General features: G+C 38.6%; 1 protein-coding gene across 8 annotated transcripts in view; it reads left to right on the plus strand.

Annotated features, from left to right (window-relative positions):
• PTK2 (protein tyrosine kinase 2) overlaps positions 1-16,837 on the plus strand; it is a 232,081-nt gene that overhangs the window by 103,225 nt on the left and 112,019 nt on the right. For all 8 annotated transcript variants that reach the window (XM_072851822.1, XM_072851825.1, XM_072851823.1 and 5 more), the window contains 2 exons: positions 1,685-1,851; positions 10,197-10,284. In XM_072851822.1, the coding sequence (XP_072707923.1) occupies positions 1,685-1,851; positions 10,197-10,284 (255 nt within the window). The remainder of the gene's footprint in view (positions 1-1,684; positions 1,852-10,196; positions 10,285-16,837) is intronic.

The raw sequence follows: 16,837 nt of genomic DNA on the forward strand, positions 1-16,837 counted from the left end.
ATGTCCAGCTCCTGGGCATGGAAGAAGACAAGGGTATTGGGAGGCACTACTGGTACTGAAGCGAATGAAGCTTCTGAGGATGCTCACACTGATGCTGTTGGAGACAGGGTGCTGGGCTTGATGGAACCTCTTCTGACTCAGACTCCATGAACTTACTAAACACGGCTTGTGTTTCCTTCTTGTAGGCTTGAAAGAATTATTTTTTTACATTTCACTATGCACTGTGTTGCTTCTGGAAGATTATTTAAAGGTTGCAGTTTAGTAAGATGTGTGAGCTGAGCTAACAGCTTGCTATCACCTCACCAAAAGCATGATTCCACTCCTACATGTGTCATCTTCCTCCTCTATTCAGATTTAGTGCTTAATTCTCTTTTTGCAGTTAGTTTTCTTCTTGATTAATTTGCAGAATCAAGATCTTAAACAATTTCTTTGGGATATAAAATAATAAATTTCGGGAAACAATGTCATCCTGTAAAAAAAACAAACAAACAAAAAAACCAAAAACAACAAACAAACAAAAAACAAACCGAAACACTTTTGCCTAGCTCACCCTAGTAGCCCACCTCTGGCTCTTGCAGAACTTCCCACTGGCTACGTGTTGATGTTGTCTGAAATTCTGAGCAAGAATCAGCAGCTTGTGCATGTGTATGTGTGTGTATACACACGCTCACACATGAGTATTTTCAGTAGGAAATTTTCAGACCGTTGCAGGGTCAGAAGCAAAGGACTACGAATTCCTGAAAGAAGTGTCTGGGAGCAGTGATAGCCTATGCTCCTGCTGAGCTCTAAACTCTGTACTGGCAGGGATCTGCCGCCTTGCAGAGAGACAAGCCTTACCTTCCACAGGCTTGTGAGACAGCAACTGTGATCTCCTGCTGACTTTCTAATCTGGATAAGGGCAGGACAGCCTGGCACGTTGCACCTGAAACGTTGCTAATCCACAATCTACTAACACATTTGAATTTTAGTTACCGCATGTTAGGCCTTTCTAAGGTCTAACACGGAAGGGGAACAACAATCCGTTACAATTTTTTTTTGAAAGGTTCCTTTCTCAGGCAAGAGATCCTCAAACTATGGAATTTACCTCAGGACAAACAAGTAGGACATCTGTTTTGTTTGAGAATCTTCCTAAATAGTTGTCTCTTGCCTCATTTTATAAAGGCTGAATCTCAGGAGAAAATGAGTGGGGAGAAGAAGGGGAAGGAAACCAAGGGGCTGTGACACGATGTACCAAATCCTGGCTGTTGGGGCACTAAATAGGATGAAAGTCTTAAGACAATTTTCAAACTGTAGATGAAGAGTGACTTTTAAAGGCTGGTGGTGGGTTTTTTTGAACAAATGCATCTTGCTTTCATCCACAAATCTGATTTTTATATGTTGGCTTTTATGTTATTCTGATTTGTATAGAGGAAATAGTGGCTTAATTCTGATAAGACGGATGGAAATGTATTTACTGATGTTTTGTGAAGCCATGCCAGTAAAACTTCAGAAATTGTAAATGTTTGTCTGAAACAGCTTGCAGTCGAATATGTTTAGTATTCTTAATAAAAGTAGTATCTGATTTATTGCTCAGTATTTTGTATAGGGTATGACATCGTGACATTGTAAAGCCTTACTGTAGAATTTGTATAAAATATGTATTGCTTTTTACGGCTTGTAAGGAGTGTATGTTTCTCTGTTTTAGGGCATAATTCAGAAGATTGTGGACAGTCACAAAGTGAAAAATGTGGCCTGCTATGGGTTACGGCTCAGTCATCTGCAGTCTGAGGAGGTTCACTGGCTACACCTGGACATGGGGGTGTCCAATGTGAGAGAGAAATTTGAACTAGCCCACCCTCCAGAAGAATGGAAGTAAGAGTATAAATCTGTTCAGTGTCAAAATCGAGTCATATAAGTCTTTTTGCCTTGTCATGAAAAACAACTCTATAACTTGCTTTATTAAGGAAGATCCTCTTGTGGTGAAATAGAGGTGATGGAACAGGAAAAAAACCTACAACTTTTCACATCAAAGAGCTGTAAGCGGTGAAGAATGCTTTTTGTTGTTGTAAGGGGTTTCCTGCAAACTGAGGAGAACAGATAAGTGTAGCCTGGGATTTAGAGGAGGCATAAAGTAGGAGGAGAAATCTCCTGGTCATTTGTCCTCAAAAACCTGCAAAAGTTGTGATACATCTAGTGAACCAGCCCCATCTCAGGCTTTGTCATCCTTAAAAGTTTTAGGATAGGAATCCTATTCCTATTTGTGGTATAAGCACACTGCTGAAAATTTAAAATGATAAATCTTGTTATTTAAATGAAAACAAGAAAATATTGTTAACTACTGGTTGTATTTAGATGCAGACTAAGTAGGAGAAATGTAATTTGAAAAGAGTGAAATGCAGTGAATAGATCAGTTTATCCCTCTGCAGCAGTAAAACTTTTCAGTTTCAACTAAAAATAGTTGTAAAATTATTTCTTGGATAATGAATTGAGACCCAGAGCGATGAGTGACATCTGCCTTTCTTCTAACTGGGATCTTCAGTTATTCCAGGAGCAATGAACAAAAGAAAGGTAACCGCAGAACCTGGGGTTTTTTTCATAGCCTAGATACATTTGCTGAGATATTTTCATGATACCAGTTAGTTGGTTAAAAGAACTGGTATGACCTATGCTCTGTTGAAGGTTGAGTTCTCTTCAGCTTTTTAGCAGAGTAAGCTGATGGTACATGCTCAGGAAAGGATGTAGGCTGGAGAGAAAGACAGGAAAGATTGTCTGCTTCCCTGGTAGAAAGAGAAGAGGAAACTAACATTTATTTGCAGAAAGACACAATTGTCTACTAGAGAAGATGCAGAGCTCAGAGTTTTAAAATACCATTAAACCAAGTATAGTACTAAACTCATGTGGAAACACCAAAAAGTAGATTACTATGATTACTAGTTCATTGCAGGGGTTTTGTGCATGTTCTTCTGTGGTTTATGTTCATAACCAGAGTTTGTGCAAAAGTTGCTAGTTATTTTAAAGACTTACACATATCTTGTGCAGAATTATTGTAAATAGTCTATACTTAATTTCTTGCAAATTGAATTGTTATGTACTAGCAGATGTCACAGTTGGCAATCTTCAATTTATAAATTCTCTTTAGGGGCCTGATTTTAACAAATGTAACAAATTTAAACATTCCTAATTTGTTTCAAAGTTAGGTTTCGGAAATGTTGCACATTCTCTTCTTTGCATGTTAGATTTTATTGTTTTGAGGATGTGCATCACTCTTTTTCCTTCCATACCTTACAATAAATTTTTCATTGATAATGCTGTGAAATCACAGCTTAGGAAGTAGGGGATTCCTGAATCCTTTTCATGATGATAGTGCTGCGTATAAGATGTCAATAATTTATGCTATGGAAATTTGTTACATAGTCTATAAGTGTCAGTTCCAATTTTATTAGGTGGTGCAACTCACATTGTACACATTGCAGACCAAAGTTAATCAGTTCTAAAAGCAAAGTTAGAAGATTGTTTTGAAGTTTGTGGAAAGGTATTATATAAAATACTCATGAAAGAGCTATGGCAAGATGTAAATTATTCAATACCTTTCCAGAGTGTTGTTTAATGTTTTATCGAATACATGCAGCCTGACATACCTTTTAAACCCATGGAGATTTGCTGTGCATAATCAAAACGCTGCTGTCATATTTGTAATACCATAACACAGAGTGTTTGAGATCATATGACAGTACTTGTAAAAATAGTTAGATTAGTAAAGGGAGAGAAGTCTTGGCATGGTTCTTAAATTGAAAGCTTCCTATAGTGTTAATGAACCAGTAACTGACTCTTGTGTGATTTTTTTTTTTTTTTTTTTTTTTAAATCATCTAAACTAAAAGGGCTGTATATTTGGTGTTCAGAAATTGGATCTCAGACATTCTCCTTGACTAATCCAGATACTAGAAGTTACACTGATTGACAGTAGTTTGTAGACAAAAGTTACCAGAATAAAATCCATTTCCCGCATAGGCAGCTTGTATTTGGTGCTGTTTACAATCCTGCAGAGGATGGGCTAGTGAAGGGGAGAAATAGGGATATGACTCTGCTTCAGATCACAGAGCTGTAATTAGAGCTTAGGAAGAGTAAATAATAGTGGACTTTAGGGCAACAAGGTCACCCAGAATTCTGTCACGTCAAATTTTCTTCCTTCTTCCTATGGCAAACAGTTCAGTTGCAGGAGCACATACAATTTAGCTTTGCCAAACTGCCAGTGGATAACCTCAATTATGTCACAAAAGACGAACAGGAAATCACTCCTTACTGGAAGTCTTTTTTCCCCACCCTTATGTTTGCTTTTATCTACTACTTTGACTGTCTTCTTGCTATAAAAAGGTTTGTGTTTTGCATGAGATAGCAAGGGTTTGAACTATCTTGTGGTGGGCTTTTTGTTTGTTTTTGAAGAAAAATCAGTGAAGACCTAATACTTCATTTTTTTCTACAAAGAAGAAAGATTGGCACTAAAAGTCAGATAAAAGCCTTTTATTGACTGTGCCTGCATCTTTGCTGTACGTTTACTTTCGGAATGTTTCTGCTAGTTAACTGTATCAAATCAAAATCCCTTTCCCATTTTATTTTATTCTCTGGCAATGAAGATAATTCCATCCAGCATTAGAAAATTCCAAATGCGTCTAAATCAAAGTGCCAAAAATGATCAGAGGTATAATTATTGGAACTGCCTGCTTATTTGTTTGTGGTAGTTAGTTCAGGAAATAAATATTCTGGAGTCTGCTGTGTTTTATGTCACATTGGGTAATACTATCTTATTTCTTTGAGTTATGCAAGATTTAACACTACAGAAGCATTGTATAATTTGAGTGTAATTCCATGCAATTGCTCTAGAATAACTGTAGACTTCCAAATGCAGTCTGAGAGTTTTGTTCATTACCGAATTCCAATAATGCTGCTGCTCTTAGGTTTATCTTACAGTAGCATAAATTGTTAAGTCTTCCTTAAGCATTTGCTTGTATGAAGGCCTGTATACCTGTGCATGAGATGATCCCAGATGGCAAGTGAAATACAAACAAACAAAATCCCATGGCTTTTTTATGGGACAGCAATAAAGACTGGAGTGGATTTGTTTGCTTCAGGTTTCCTCTTAGCATTTATGTTGGCAAGGCAGACCTGGGCATGTGTTAAACTCACTTTTTAATGAAGAAATTAATCTTCACTTGTAGTAGTATTATTTTAATGACTGAATGTTTCCAAGGACATGAGGGTGAAAGATTAAAGAGCCTTTCTCCCTTAGCCTTCATCTTTACCCTGTACAGCTAGGTGAACTAGGGTTAGCAGGATGTGGGACTCTTAACTCATAGCATTGACCCTGGTCATTTTTTATAGTACTGAGCCTTCAACAGCAATCATGGCAGCTATCCTTTCTGTCTCTGAAAATGCAGTATGCCAAAGCACTGTTCCATTTGCTAGTCTTTTCTGTCCCGCAAGGGGAGAATCAAGAGGTTTGAGTAACAAAGTGTTCCACGTGGGGTAGACATCTTCCAGATCTATACTTAAGGTTTGTAGGTAAAGCAGGTCCTTATAACCAAGCACCGTTCGTGCTTTGGCTCTAACAGGTAGAAGATGTCCCAATGCTTAGCAGTCCTGTACTATAAGTTTTAATAGCTGCAATATAAATGCCTTGGCACTGACACAAAGGCCAGACCACCTGCGGAATGATTGAATGAGTTGACTAAGTTGATCTAAAAGCTCTGTACCTCTCCTCTCCACAGTCTGTCTTCTCCCCTCTCTTGCTTCCAGTTATCCAGTCCTTTCCCTTTTCTTCTATGTGCCTTAATGCTTGTCTAATCCTTCAGCGAGCTGATTCAGTTCATTAAATTCACACAAGGCTCCTCCTTTGTCTGCCCTTTTTGTTCCCATCTTCTCCTTTCTGGTTACTTTTCTGCTGATGTGAACTGAATTAGAACTTGCAGGAAGCAACGTACGTGGTTGGGACTGGTGAGATTATTTCTTTCAGTGCTACAAAATATTAAGAGTTGGATCATCCTTTCTGTTTTGGTCCACCAACTGCCCGGGTAGTGCTTGTTACTCAAAGGGAAGCTTCTAGAACTGGTCAGTAGTGTATGCTATGCTGTGGACAGGTCACTTCACCATACAACTTGTTAACTCTACTGATGCCCACCTTTCTGCAGGTCTGAGTGGAGGCCCATAGTGTGTGTCAGTGCGTGCATGGAAGCACGTATACCGCAGGATAGATGCAGAGCGGCAAGTAGAATAGTAGTCTTCTGGTTTTATCAAACATAAGGGAAATGGTCATCAGCTGGGATACTTGCTCAAAAACCAGACTTGATTTGTGAGAAAGGGACATGTCATCCTCATCAGTTGGCTACATTTCAAAGACAGTAGATTGAGAGGATATTGAAAATCAAGCCCATCCTTGAGTTGGCCTTTGGAAGTCAGCTTCTTCATTCCCATAAGCGTAGTCAGAGATTACGTTATAAATAGGTAATGAAGGTCACTCTCAGGGACTGTCCCAGCCAAGCTGTTTTGCCTTACCTGATTTTCTCATGGGATCCTGTTGCAAAAAGCAGTACTTGTCATGGGTCCTCAGTTAAGAAGACAACTCCTTGTAAAGGAGAAAGATTGCTTTTCCTGTATTTTTTTTTTTAATCCCAGAGGGTAAAGGTGTTCTACATCCGGGTCTAGATCAGGGTGACTGAGACAATATGTATGCTGCTGAAGGTCTGAGATCAGTTCCACATGCATTTCTTCAGGCCTGTCTGCTCTCTGTTGGCTTGTAGGATGACTGAATAGCAAAAGAGGTGGTGTGGAGTGACTACCAGTATTTAGGCAATATTTGTTCTTAGTATATTGGGAGGCCAAATAAAGGATTCTTTGCATTTGTATAGTGTGAAGATTACACCCCATCTTCAGTATCTATTATTAAATAAGATGTTTAAAACACATTTAATGACTCATAACACTGCCCTTCCAGGATTTAGAAGGTCCCCTTGGTCAGGCACCTGATACCCCTGTGGTTGGGTGACCTTGGCTCGCTGGCAGATCCAGGCCCTCCCCGGGCTGCAGGGTGGGTCTCTGCTCCAGCGGGGTCTCTCCAGGGCTGCAGGGGAGCCCTGCTGCGGGCCTGCAGCACCTCCTGCCCTCCTCCTCCTCCGGCCTCGGGGTCCCTCTGCTGCTGCTCCCTTCTTGGCTTCCTCCTCCTCTGCCTCTGCCGCCTTGTGCCCTTTCGGAAACCTCTTTTCCCCCAGGCACCCCCAGCTTGGCTGAGGGGCTCAGCTGTGTCCTGCGGTGGGGCCCTTGGAGCCAGCTGGGACCGGCTGGAACCGGCTGTGTCTGGCATGGGGCAGCCCTGGCCTCTCCTCACAGAGGCCACCCTGCAGCCCCACTGCCAACAGCTGGGCACCCAATATAACTCCTTAGGGCAGGTATGCTTACCAACTTATTCTTCTTTGCTTTGAAATAATTGAAAATACCTTCTCCATTAACTGTCCCCCAGAAGCACTCTGTGCTGGTGTTCTGTCTTGTACACAAACCAAGTATGTAGAAGTCCGTTCAGGTACAGCTGTAGCTTTCTGCCCAAGAAAGTGGCCTGTGTTAGTTTGCAAGATCCTTAATTTTCCTTAGTTGACTTCACTGATTTATAAATTCTCTTGTGCCATGCTAATACCCTGAAGTTGCATGTCAACCTTTGCTATGTGTTTGCCAGTCTCTCACAAAGATTACTTGAAACAATAATAAAAAAAGGTGCCATATTTTGTATTAACATCCAGTGATCTAACAAAGTGCAGCTCCCATGGGAAAGGACGAAATTGTGTTTTAATTAACCAGGAGATACTGCAATATGAATAACCAGTTACCCAGTCACCTTCAAATATCGGGTCAGTCAACTTTTCTTTGCTCAAAGGTTGGATCTTTACTTTTGAATACTCTTTTTTTCCTGCTTACTGTTTCATTCAGCAAGGCTTGGAAGGCAACGTGGAAACTTGCTGCCACGGAGAGGAATTCAGGTAGAAACGGATAAAGGATGAGGAGAGAATAGCGGGAGAAAGTGCACCTGGGAAGAGATGAGAAATCAATAAGAACAGTTTTCAGAGAACAGTATTGGTTTTAATCTTAAAACGTAGAAAGACAACTAAAATGCACTGGGTTATAGAACCGCCCAAAATGCAAACAGACTGCATACAAACCAGGAACACTTAGAATGAATTTTTTTTTTTTTTTACACAGTAATTTTTTTACACAGATTTGTTTTATTCCATATCGGTCTCTACAGTGGTGTTCAGTGGTAGATGGGTGTGGGAGAAGGGGGCGATAGGGAAGGCTTTGCTTTTCTGCTTCTGGACAGTGTGCTCGTGCTGCTTTTTCTCCCTAGCAGTGAAACACCTGCAGGTATAATTTGGCTTATATCTAAAATTTTAGTGAACAACTAGATAACTTCTATGTATCATGAAATGGAAACACTGATCAGCAATAGCAAGTGATTCTCTGTGCCTTCTCAATTAGAGTAATTTTTGAGAGTTTGTCTTAACTGTGACTTTGACTCTTTTTTTGTTTATACCTATCTGTGTCGTTGTTTCAGAGAACGGTTTGGGTTGGGAAGGACCTTTAAGGATCACCTGGTCCAATCCCCCTGCCATGCTCAGGGACATCTTTCACTAGACCAGGTTGCTCAAAGCCCCATCCAACCTGACCTTGAACACTTCCAGGGATGGGGCATCCACAACTTCTCTGGGCAACCTGTTCCAGTGTCTCACCACCCTCATTGTAAAAAATTTTTTTCCTTAGGTCCAGTCTAAATCTGCCCTCTTTCAAGTGTCCTCTACCTCTCTTGTATATCCTACAGTCTGAACACTCTTTTTAGTTTAAGAACAAGACTAAGCATGCATTTTCCTTTATGAAATAAACTTGCCATACTATGAAAAAACTTCATTCTAAGTGTTCCTAGTTGGTATACAGTCTGTGCACTTGTGTTTACAGTTTCTAAATGTTTTCCTTATTTTAATGATTTCTAACAGGTCAATGTATTTTCAATGATTTGAAAGCAAAGAATACTACTGCAACTTCTGTTTGCAGTGGAATCCTAAGCAACAGTAACTCCTAGTAACTTTTTATCAAATCCCCGTATAAATCTTGATTACAGGCAGCCAAATCACTTGCTGAAAAGAAGTTCTTGTCCTTGCTGAAACCAACACATTGAAATGTTGCAATATTTGCTCTTATCATCAGGAGTAGATTGTTAAATATACTTATTTTGGGGAAGGGCTGTAAAGAGTTTTATACTTAGGATATGCTGTATTGGCCCACCCAAAGGGATGAGGACATTTATCATCAGAATTTCATTGCAGGAATGTGTTAGAGAAGGAAGCGTGCAGTGTGTGTCAAACATACTGCAGGACAAGCAATAATACTAAATTTAGGGATTGGAAGTGGAAGTTTAGGGTTTGAGAAGGGATACAGATTTGGTATAGGTCATGGATCAAGGCTAAATCTCAATCTCCCTCACTCCGTGGTGTACTGTGAACTTGAAAAATGACTGTCACGTTGAAAACTGGTTCATTTGGCTTTTGCATGCATCTTGATGATGAAGGAGGAAGTAGGAGACCTTTTTACAGAGAAATCCCTTTAAAACCTTTGGAACAATTCAGAGGTGAACATTGCAGCACTTGGATCAGGGAAGGAGCGGAGTCATATTACTTGAGTAAGCCCTTGTTTTGTCTGTAGGATGTGGCTCTCTGGTGAGTAACACTGGTTGCCACTCTTACTTGGAGCAGTGGGATCTGTGTTTTAAGTACCATGCTTGTGATAACCAAAGATAAAAGCTGTTGCCAGAGGGTCATGTCAGTGGTGATGGCAGCTCTTCTGCTGTCATCACCTAATTGGGGCCTCCCTTTCTGTGCGTTTGGACCTGATAGCTTATCTGCTGCAAGTCTTGATGCTTCAGTCCTCACTGAAGCTTTGAGAAGGCAGCAGGGTTTTATGTTTGCTTCTATTACAAAGGTTCTTCGTAAACATCTTTATGAAATGTCAGGTACTGCATGCCAGTTTAGTTCTCTGAGTAGTCAAGAGGAAATTTTCCCTTAGTTTTCTGAACTTGCTTTGATTTTATCCTTATTTTTAAGAATGTTTGAAGATGTCTTTTATCTGTGAGGAAATCTTGATTATTATTTTTGTCTCACCAGTTTTAATTCTTTTTCTTGCTTTTCAGATATGAATTGAGGATTCGATATTTGCCAAAAGGATTTCTAAACCAGTTCACTGAGGACAAACCAACTCTAAATTTTTTCTATCAGCAGGTATGTTCAGTTCTACTACTTTTTCTTTTGCTAGCATAAATTTGGAAAATTCTGGCTTTGCTTATGCGGATAATATATTACTGCAGAAACAGAAATTGGTAAAATTTAAGGTTGCATATATAAAGCAGAAAGGGCATGAAGCCCATGGCATCTTTCTCCTTGAGAAGTGGTGAGGAATATTTTCCAAAGACAAAGTAATTCTGCAGTTGTCGTCATAACTCAGATAAAATTTACTGTTGTTCAGCTGGCTTCTTACAGTTATTTCACACTTTATTAAACTGCTGATTTTAGTTTTGCAAGCGCAAATAAGTGGACAATTTCACTACAACCATGGAAAGTTTTTTCCGCTCATATTATTAGGTTTTCTTGATTTGAGTATGTCTTAGTGATTAGTAAAACTGAATAATAGTAAAAGTTTCTACAAATTAAGCACCTAAATCTTCATTTTGTTCACTTAAATAATTTTAATCTGCTTTTAGACTAGCAAGCTCAAAGTAAAACTTCATGGGGGTGTCTTTTAGAGGAGTCTGGACTAGAATGCTTATAGTATCCCCTAAATTTAAGAATCCATGCATCTGTGAAAATTCAAACCTGAAGTTACTTATTTGCTACATGTTAGGTGGGTCTTTTCCAGCGTCTGGATGGTACAATGTTTGTGTTCATATACTGAAATATTGCTAGTGCTTAACAAACAGTTTGTGTTGCTGATGGTGACAAGTTTGTGAACCCGATGTGTTTTTATGTCAGAGTTTTAAGCAATACTTTATACTACTATATGGAGAGTTAGTTTTAATCTAGATTATTTAAAGGAGTCATTTTATGGAGTATTGTCATGATAGAGATGGGATAAGGTAGGAATGAGGGGTAGAGGGAGAGGGCTTGTAGGGCTCAGCTGAAATAGCAGAGCTCAAGAACTACACCATGAAAGCTCTGGAGTTCTGTTTTGAAATAGGAATTATTTTTTTTTTTTTACCCGATGCGTTTTGTTGTGTTAAAGGAACAACAATGTGAAGTGCCGATAATGTTACTCAAACCCCAAAGGCTTCTACCAAGGAAAACTGTTCCAATGGACTACTGTTCTTTTGTTGTGTCTCTGCCACATTCAAAAATATCCTGATCTTAGGGGGGGGCATATCATAATTCTTGAGCAGCATCCCCCAAAATTAGGGTATAACTGGAGCTGGTCCAAAGCGTGGCACTCTTCTGCCCTTGTGAACAGAAAAATTTGCAAGTGAGGAACCAGGAAACAGTAATTCTGATTAAATTTTCTTTTTAAGTTTCTAACATGATGAAAACATAATCCTCCCCTCTGTCCAGTACTTCATCTGAAAGCAGAATATAGAATTAACATGCTTGTACTAATTTCTTAAATATCTTCTATCCTTTATTGTACACACACACACACATTCCTGCCTTAGGTAAATGCCTTTTAATTTTTTAAATGTGTGATGAAATTCTTGCATTGATATATGGTGGAGCTGACTTCTGAGAAGACAATTCTAGTGCAGTGCTTATCTGGACTTACACAGATTAGTTAAACTAGAATGCTAATATGCTTGTTTCAGCCTAAAAATGTCTGGATTTTGGTGACTTTTTAGTACTGCCAGGGGTTCTTCTAGAAACAAGAAAATCATGTTCCTTTTTGCTTTAGCAGCAAGTGACTTTCTTCATGCTGGTTTTAAATATAGGAGATTAGTGTTTTCCATGATGCAAAAGTGGGTGATGAGCTCCAAAATAATTTCCTGAACTCCATCATTTACCTATCCAAGAGCTGGGAAGCCTTTAGCGTCCTCTCATTTCTGCCTCAGATAACTATTTCTTTCAAGTAAGGAATTTAAAATGCCAGAGGAATATTTTTTAGCATTTCCTGAGAAACACGTTTTTACTAAATTTGTGGAAATCATCAGAAAGAGATACAAATGGCTCAGAATAGCAAAAAGGCTTATGCAGGTCGGCAGGAACTGATATGCAAAGACGACAGCTGCGTGTATCTGACAATTCCCTGAATCCTAGTTCTATCATAAAATGAAAATCAGAGGTTCTTGTCTCCTTGCTCTGCACACCATACCTTTTTTTTTCTCTCTTCCCCTTTCTTGTTCACCTTATTGTGAGGTATTTCTAAATCTATTTCTTCAAAAGTCACTGTTCTTCATTCAGGGGTGCTGCAAGGTATTTGGGTCTCCATTGTCATGGAAATCAGGTGCACAACTTTTCAGAGCTGTCATTCTCTGTTCATGAGTCTGTTTTGCTCCATAAGTCTCACTTGGCCTCTTGAATAAATTAGGACAATTTCTTTTATCTGGTAAAGTGTTAAGGCAACCCCACGGACTTATGAAAAGAAGGCAGGAAAAGAATTTGAGCAATTATGCTGCATCATAAACCAGACCTAAAGCATAGGGGAATGTGGAAAAACAAGGAAAGATGATTTTTCACATTCTGTTCCTCTCTCATTGTCGTTCCTGCAACATTTAACATCTTCTTTTGCTAACCACAGCTCACCCTTCACAATCAGACACATCATGTTGTATACAGGCAAGAACAACAGAATGTACCTAAATCATACCATGTATACATAGATATCTTGAGCTTTCTGCACAGAAATAACTATGTCAGAGATAATGAATGTAGGACCCAGTTACAGAATTTTACAAAATCCAACAGAATAACACTTCTGTAATCAAATTGGCTTTTGTAGATGTAAAAGTCAAATATATTGGTGTCTCGTGTGTTATAAATGAGAAAAAAAGATTCTGAGGACCAGATGCTGCCTGTGACTACATCTTTTCTTTGCAAGATGAGGCTGAGAACCTATCACTAACTTGATAACATCTAAACACATGTTGTCTGACTTATTAAAAATGTAGAACATCAAATTAAAAAGTTCATGGAGAAGGAAAAGAAATACAGTGACCTCTGTCACCCATTAATTGTCCATGGATTTTAGAAAATGTAATTATTTTCTTGAATGTGAGTTGCAGAGCAGCAGTATTGTTGAAAAAGAAGCTGAAAGTTTGAGTGAAAGTTTGAGTGAAAGAGACTGAATCCCCAAGTGATCTTCATCTTCCAGAAAAGCACATAACATTTGTAAAGATTACAAAATGTTACCTTAATCGCTGTCAACAGACACAGTTTATTCACACAGTTAACCCAAACCACAATTATCAGGCTGTTAAACTGAAAACTGGCACACGTTTTTAACTTCACATGCATGACTACTCCCATTCACTTCAGTGAGTGCATTGCCCTGTATAAATTGGTGCAAGCATTTAAGTCTTCTCAGCTTGGACTTAATATGTGAAATTTTTCATTTTTTTTCCTTCTTCTTCTTCTTCTTCTTCTTCTTAATTTTGACTATTTTAAGGATGCTGTGACCTTTCTTTGTTTTGGATATTCTTTATTTTCCAGAGTCTTGAACAAATCAAGAACCTGTGACCAGAACTGTTTGTAGCTTGACGTAGAGCCGTTTGTAATCAGTGGCGGTCATTCTGCCATCTGCAGTGGGCGTAAGCTGTTCTAATTGGAAGTATAAAAGCAGGGCACTTAACGAGACTTTTCATAATAGTGTCCCTGGTTTGCAATCTGTACAGCAAAGGATTAAAATTAGCGTGTGTGAGGGGGGGGAACTATGCAACTTGTTTGTAACGTCAGAATTAGTCATACTAATATTGATACCGTGCAGTTTGTCGAAGCATCTGTATTTCAGGCTGTGCTTCAGCTTTGAGACTTGGGATGGGGGGAGAGGCTGATGCTTAAGCCATTCCTTTTCACTGGAGGAGTTGTGTGTTCAAGGCATGTCATTTTACATCCCAGTTGAGAGCTCTGATCAACAGACTAATGCTAGAATTGTGTCTTTTTTTTTTTTTTTTTTAACTGTTCTGTTTGGAAGGTAGTGGTTGACAGGTCTTCAGAGGTGTCTTCTCTTTTTTTCCATTAAGTGGAGCATTTAGGTGGTGGTATTGCATTGACTATATTGTTATTCCCCTGGGCCCAACTGCTTACAATTTCATCTGAATCAGGCAAATTGGATCCCACCCAGTGTTGTTTGAATGGTGAGGTTAAAGTATTAAAAAATCAGGAAGTGCCAGATTTATGGTTGTCTGCACAGCTGGCAGATGCTTTCTGCATAGGTTTTATGTGCCAGCCTTCAGTTGTGTCCCGTTGTATTGTATACCCAAATCTGAACTGAAGTGAACTCTATGTCCACCCCCAAAACCTTAAAGATGAAGTACACAAGCTTGCTGAATAAAAATACTGTAAGTTAATTTTTACCAGTAAGTAACCTCTTCACCCCCACCCCCCCCCGCCCCGTTCAGTGGACTGTTTTGTAAATCTCAGAAGAATAAAGGTATCTATCTTTTAGAGGAATTTTTACCATTTTCCCAGAAAACTTCAGAGGAAACAAGCATAAGGGTACGAAAGGAGAACTAAAAATTGGAGTTTTTTGAGTAATGAAAATTAGACTTCACATTTTTCTCGTACGTTTTGGGAGCATTTCCGGTTGCTTTAAATAAGTGTTGGTGAAATTCATTTGGAGTGTCTTCCTTTCCCTCTGTTCCAGTGACAAGGCTGTTGGGAGGTGGAAATAAAGGAGACGGACTTCTCTCTTTTCCCTTAATAGCTGAGTGAGGAACGAAAGCCATATCTCACATCAAGATAAAATACAGCTTTTAAAAACATTCATATAATGAGAATCAGACGTAAGCTACTTGAATTGCCTTCCTTTTAGCTACTTGAATTGCCTTCCTTTTATTGTGGGACAAGAGCCTGCACACATTTATCCTTGAATAACACGTTAGCCCCCAGTAATTGGAGATGGTTTATCCCTTGATGAAAAGGGAATAAGCATCTGTATGAGAGTGGGGAGGGAAATCAGGTCTTAGGCATCAGCTGTTCCATTGTTGCTGTCCTTGTGCTTCAAACAGAAGACTTTTAAAGAAACTTTTTGGGTTTTTTTAGATCCGTAAGAACAAGAAAAAGTCGTTTTTGTCAGTGTAGGATTTTTCTCTGTGCTGCCTCATTTAGCCTGCAGCGTAGAGCTGCCCTGGAGGTGTATATATATATATAATAAAGGAGACCATAGGACTGGACCATGTTTTGGTTTTGCTTTTTAAAATGAGCCAAAGTTTGTGTAATGCACAAGGGAAGGAATTGCAAGCAGGGAGAGGATGATCTCAAAGTTAGGGCAGGTAAATGATGTTCTGCAAAAATCAAGCTGAATTCTGTGCCACAGGGATTCTGTGTTTCACCAGGCAAATACAATGCAGGTTCATTTTCATAAGAAAACTGTTTTTAAAAAGAAAAGAGGAAAAAGGTAATACTTCTTTTCTTCTAAAAAAAGAAAAAGAAAGAAAATTCTCTAAAGAAAGAGGAGGCACAGTTTCTTGTGGACAAATGGCACTTTTTTGCTCTGTCTCTGTAGTATCTGTGAAGACAATGTTAACACTCAAAATGTATTTTCTGAAAAGAAAATTTTCTTTTATATTGTGGCAGATGAATGCATCATGCAAATATAAATTATTTTTACAACACCGTCCCCCAACATGTAGGAAATTTCAAGTCCAGGCAATTACTGTAATAACTTAATGATTAAAGTTTTATAAGGCTTAGGTGCATGAGATATAATTTGAAGTGCAGGCTGGGAATTAGACTCTTTAACCTAATTAAATAACAGCATCTCTTATACCCTAATAAAAATAGGAGACCTAAAGCAAATGACTTTGACAGGAAAAGCTTTGAAGAAAATCAAGGACATAGGGAGAAAAGCTGGCATTGTTCCTTATATTGGCAGCCTGTCTCAAACAAAAAATGAAACAAAAAAAGATCTTTCAGGAAGAGTTAATGGTTGACACATAAACTGTCCCCTAAAGGGAAGTGGTAATAAATGTAAGAATTGCAGCTGCTTAAAAAGATATTAAAAATTGTTTTTTAAAAAATTATAAAAATATAAATCAAACTGAACATCACCTGTTTGCTCCTTACAGCTTGTAAAAGTAATTGTAAGTGAGATATCCTTTACAGGGGTCGGTTTCTTGAAATTGCTGAAATTCACAATTCCTCATAAAGTACTCATTTTTTTAACTATAAAAGTTGATTTACACTCTCAAAACTATGCTGACATTCTTCTTGTAGATCTTGCTGTTTGTATCATTGTGTAGCTACTTTGGTATCTTCCAAATGTTCTGTGTCAAATGTCTGCTTGCTGTTAGCAGCGCTGTATGATAGGAATGTAAAACATACTTGTATTCCTAAATACCTCTTCAATAGTCAGCCAAGCTCAGTCCAAAGAAAAATGGCTGCTTTGATTTAAAATTTCCACCTGTCAACCAGAGTGGTGAAAATAGTGCTTGTGGGCTTTCTTGCAGTCATATGTGAATTACTCTTCATTCAAGACTATAAATTTAAAATGCTCAGGACAGGTTTCCATGTAGTGATGCATGGATATGTCTTTGTTAGTAATCTTGAACAAAATGTTATTCCCATTAGTGTATTAGTTGTATATATCAGACAAAAAAAAAAAGTAGTTGACTCACGTTGATGCTTGGACTCATTTGTT

This window comes from Ciconia boyciana, chromosome 2 (assembly GCF_034638445.1).
Source record: "Ciconia boyciana chromosome 2, ASM3463844v1, whole genome shotgun sequence".
Lineage (NCBI taxonomy): Eukaryota > Metazoa > Chordata > Aves > Ciconiiformes > Ciconiidae > Ciconia > Ciconia boyciana.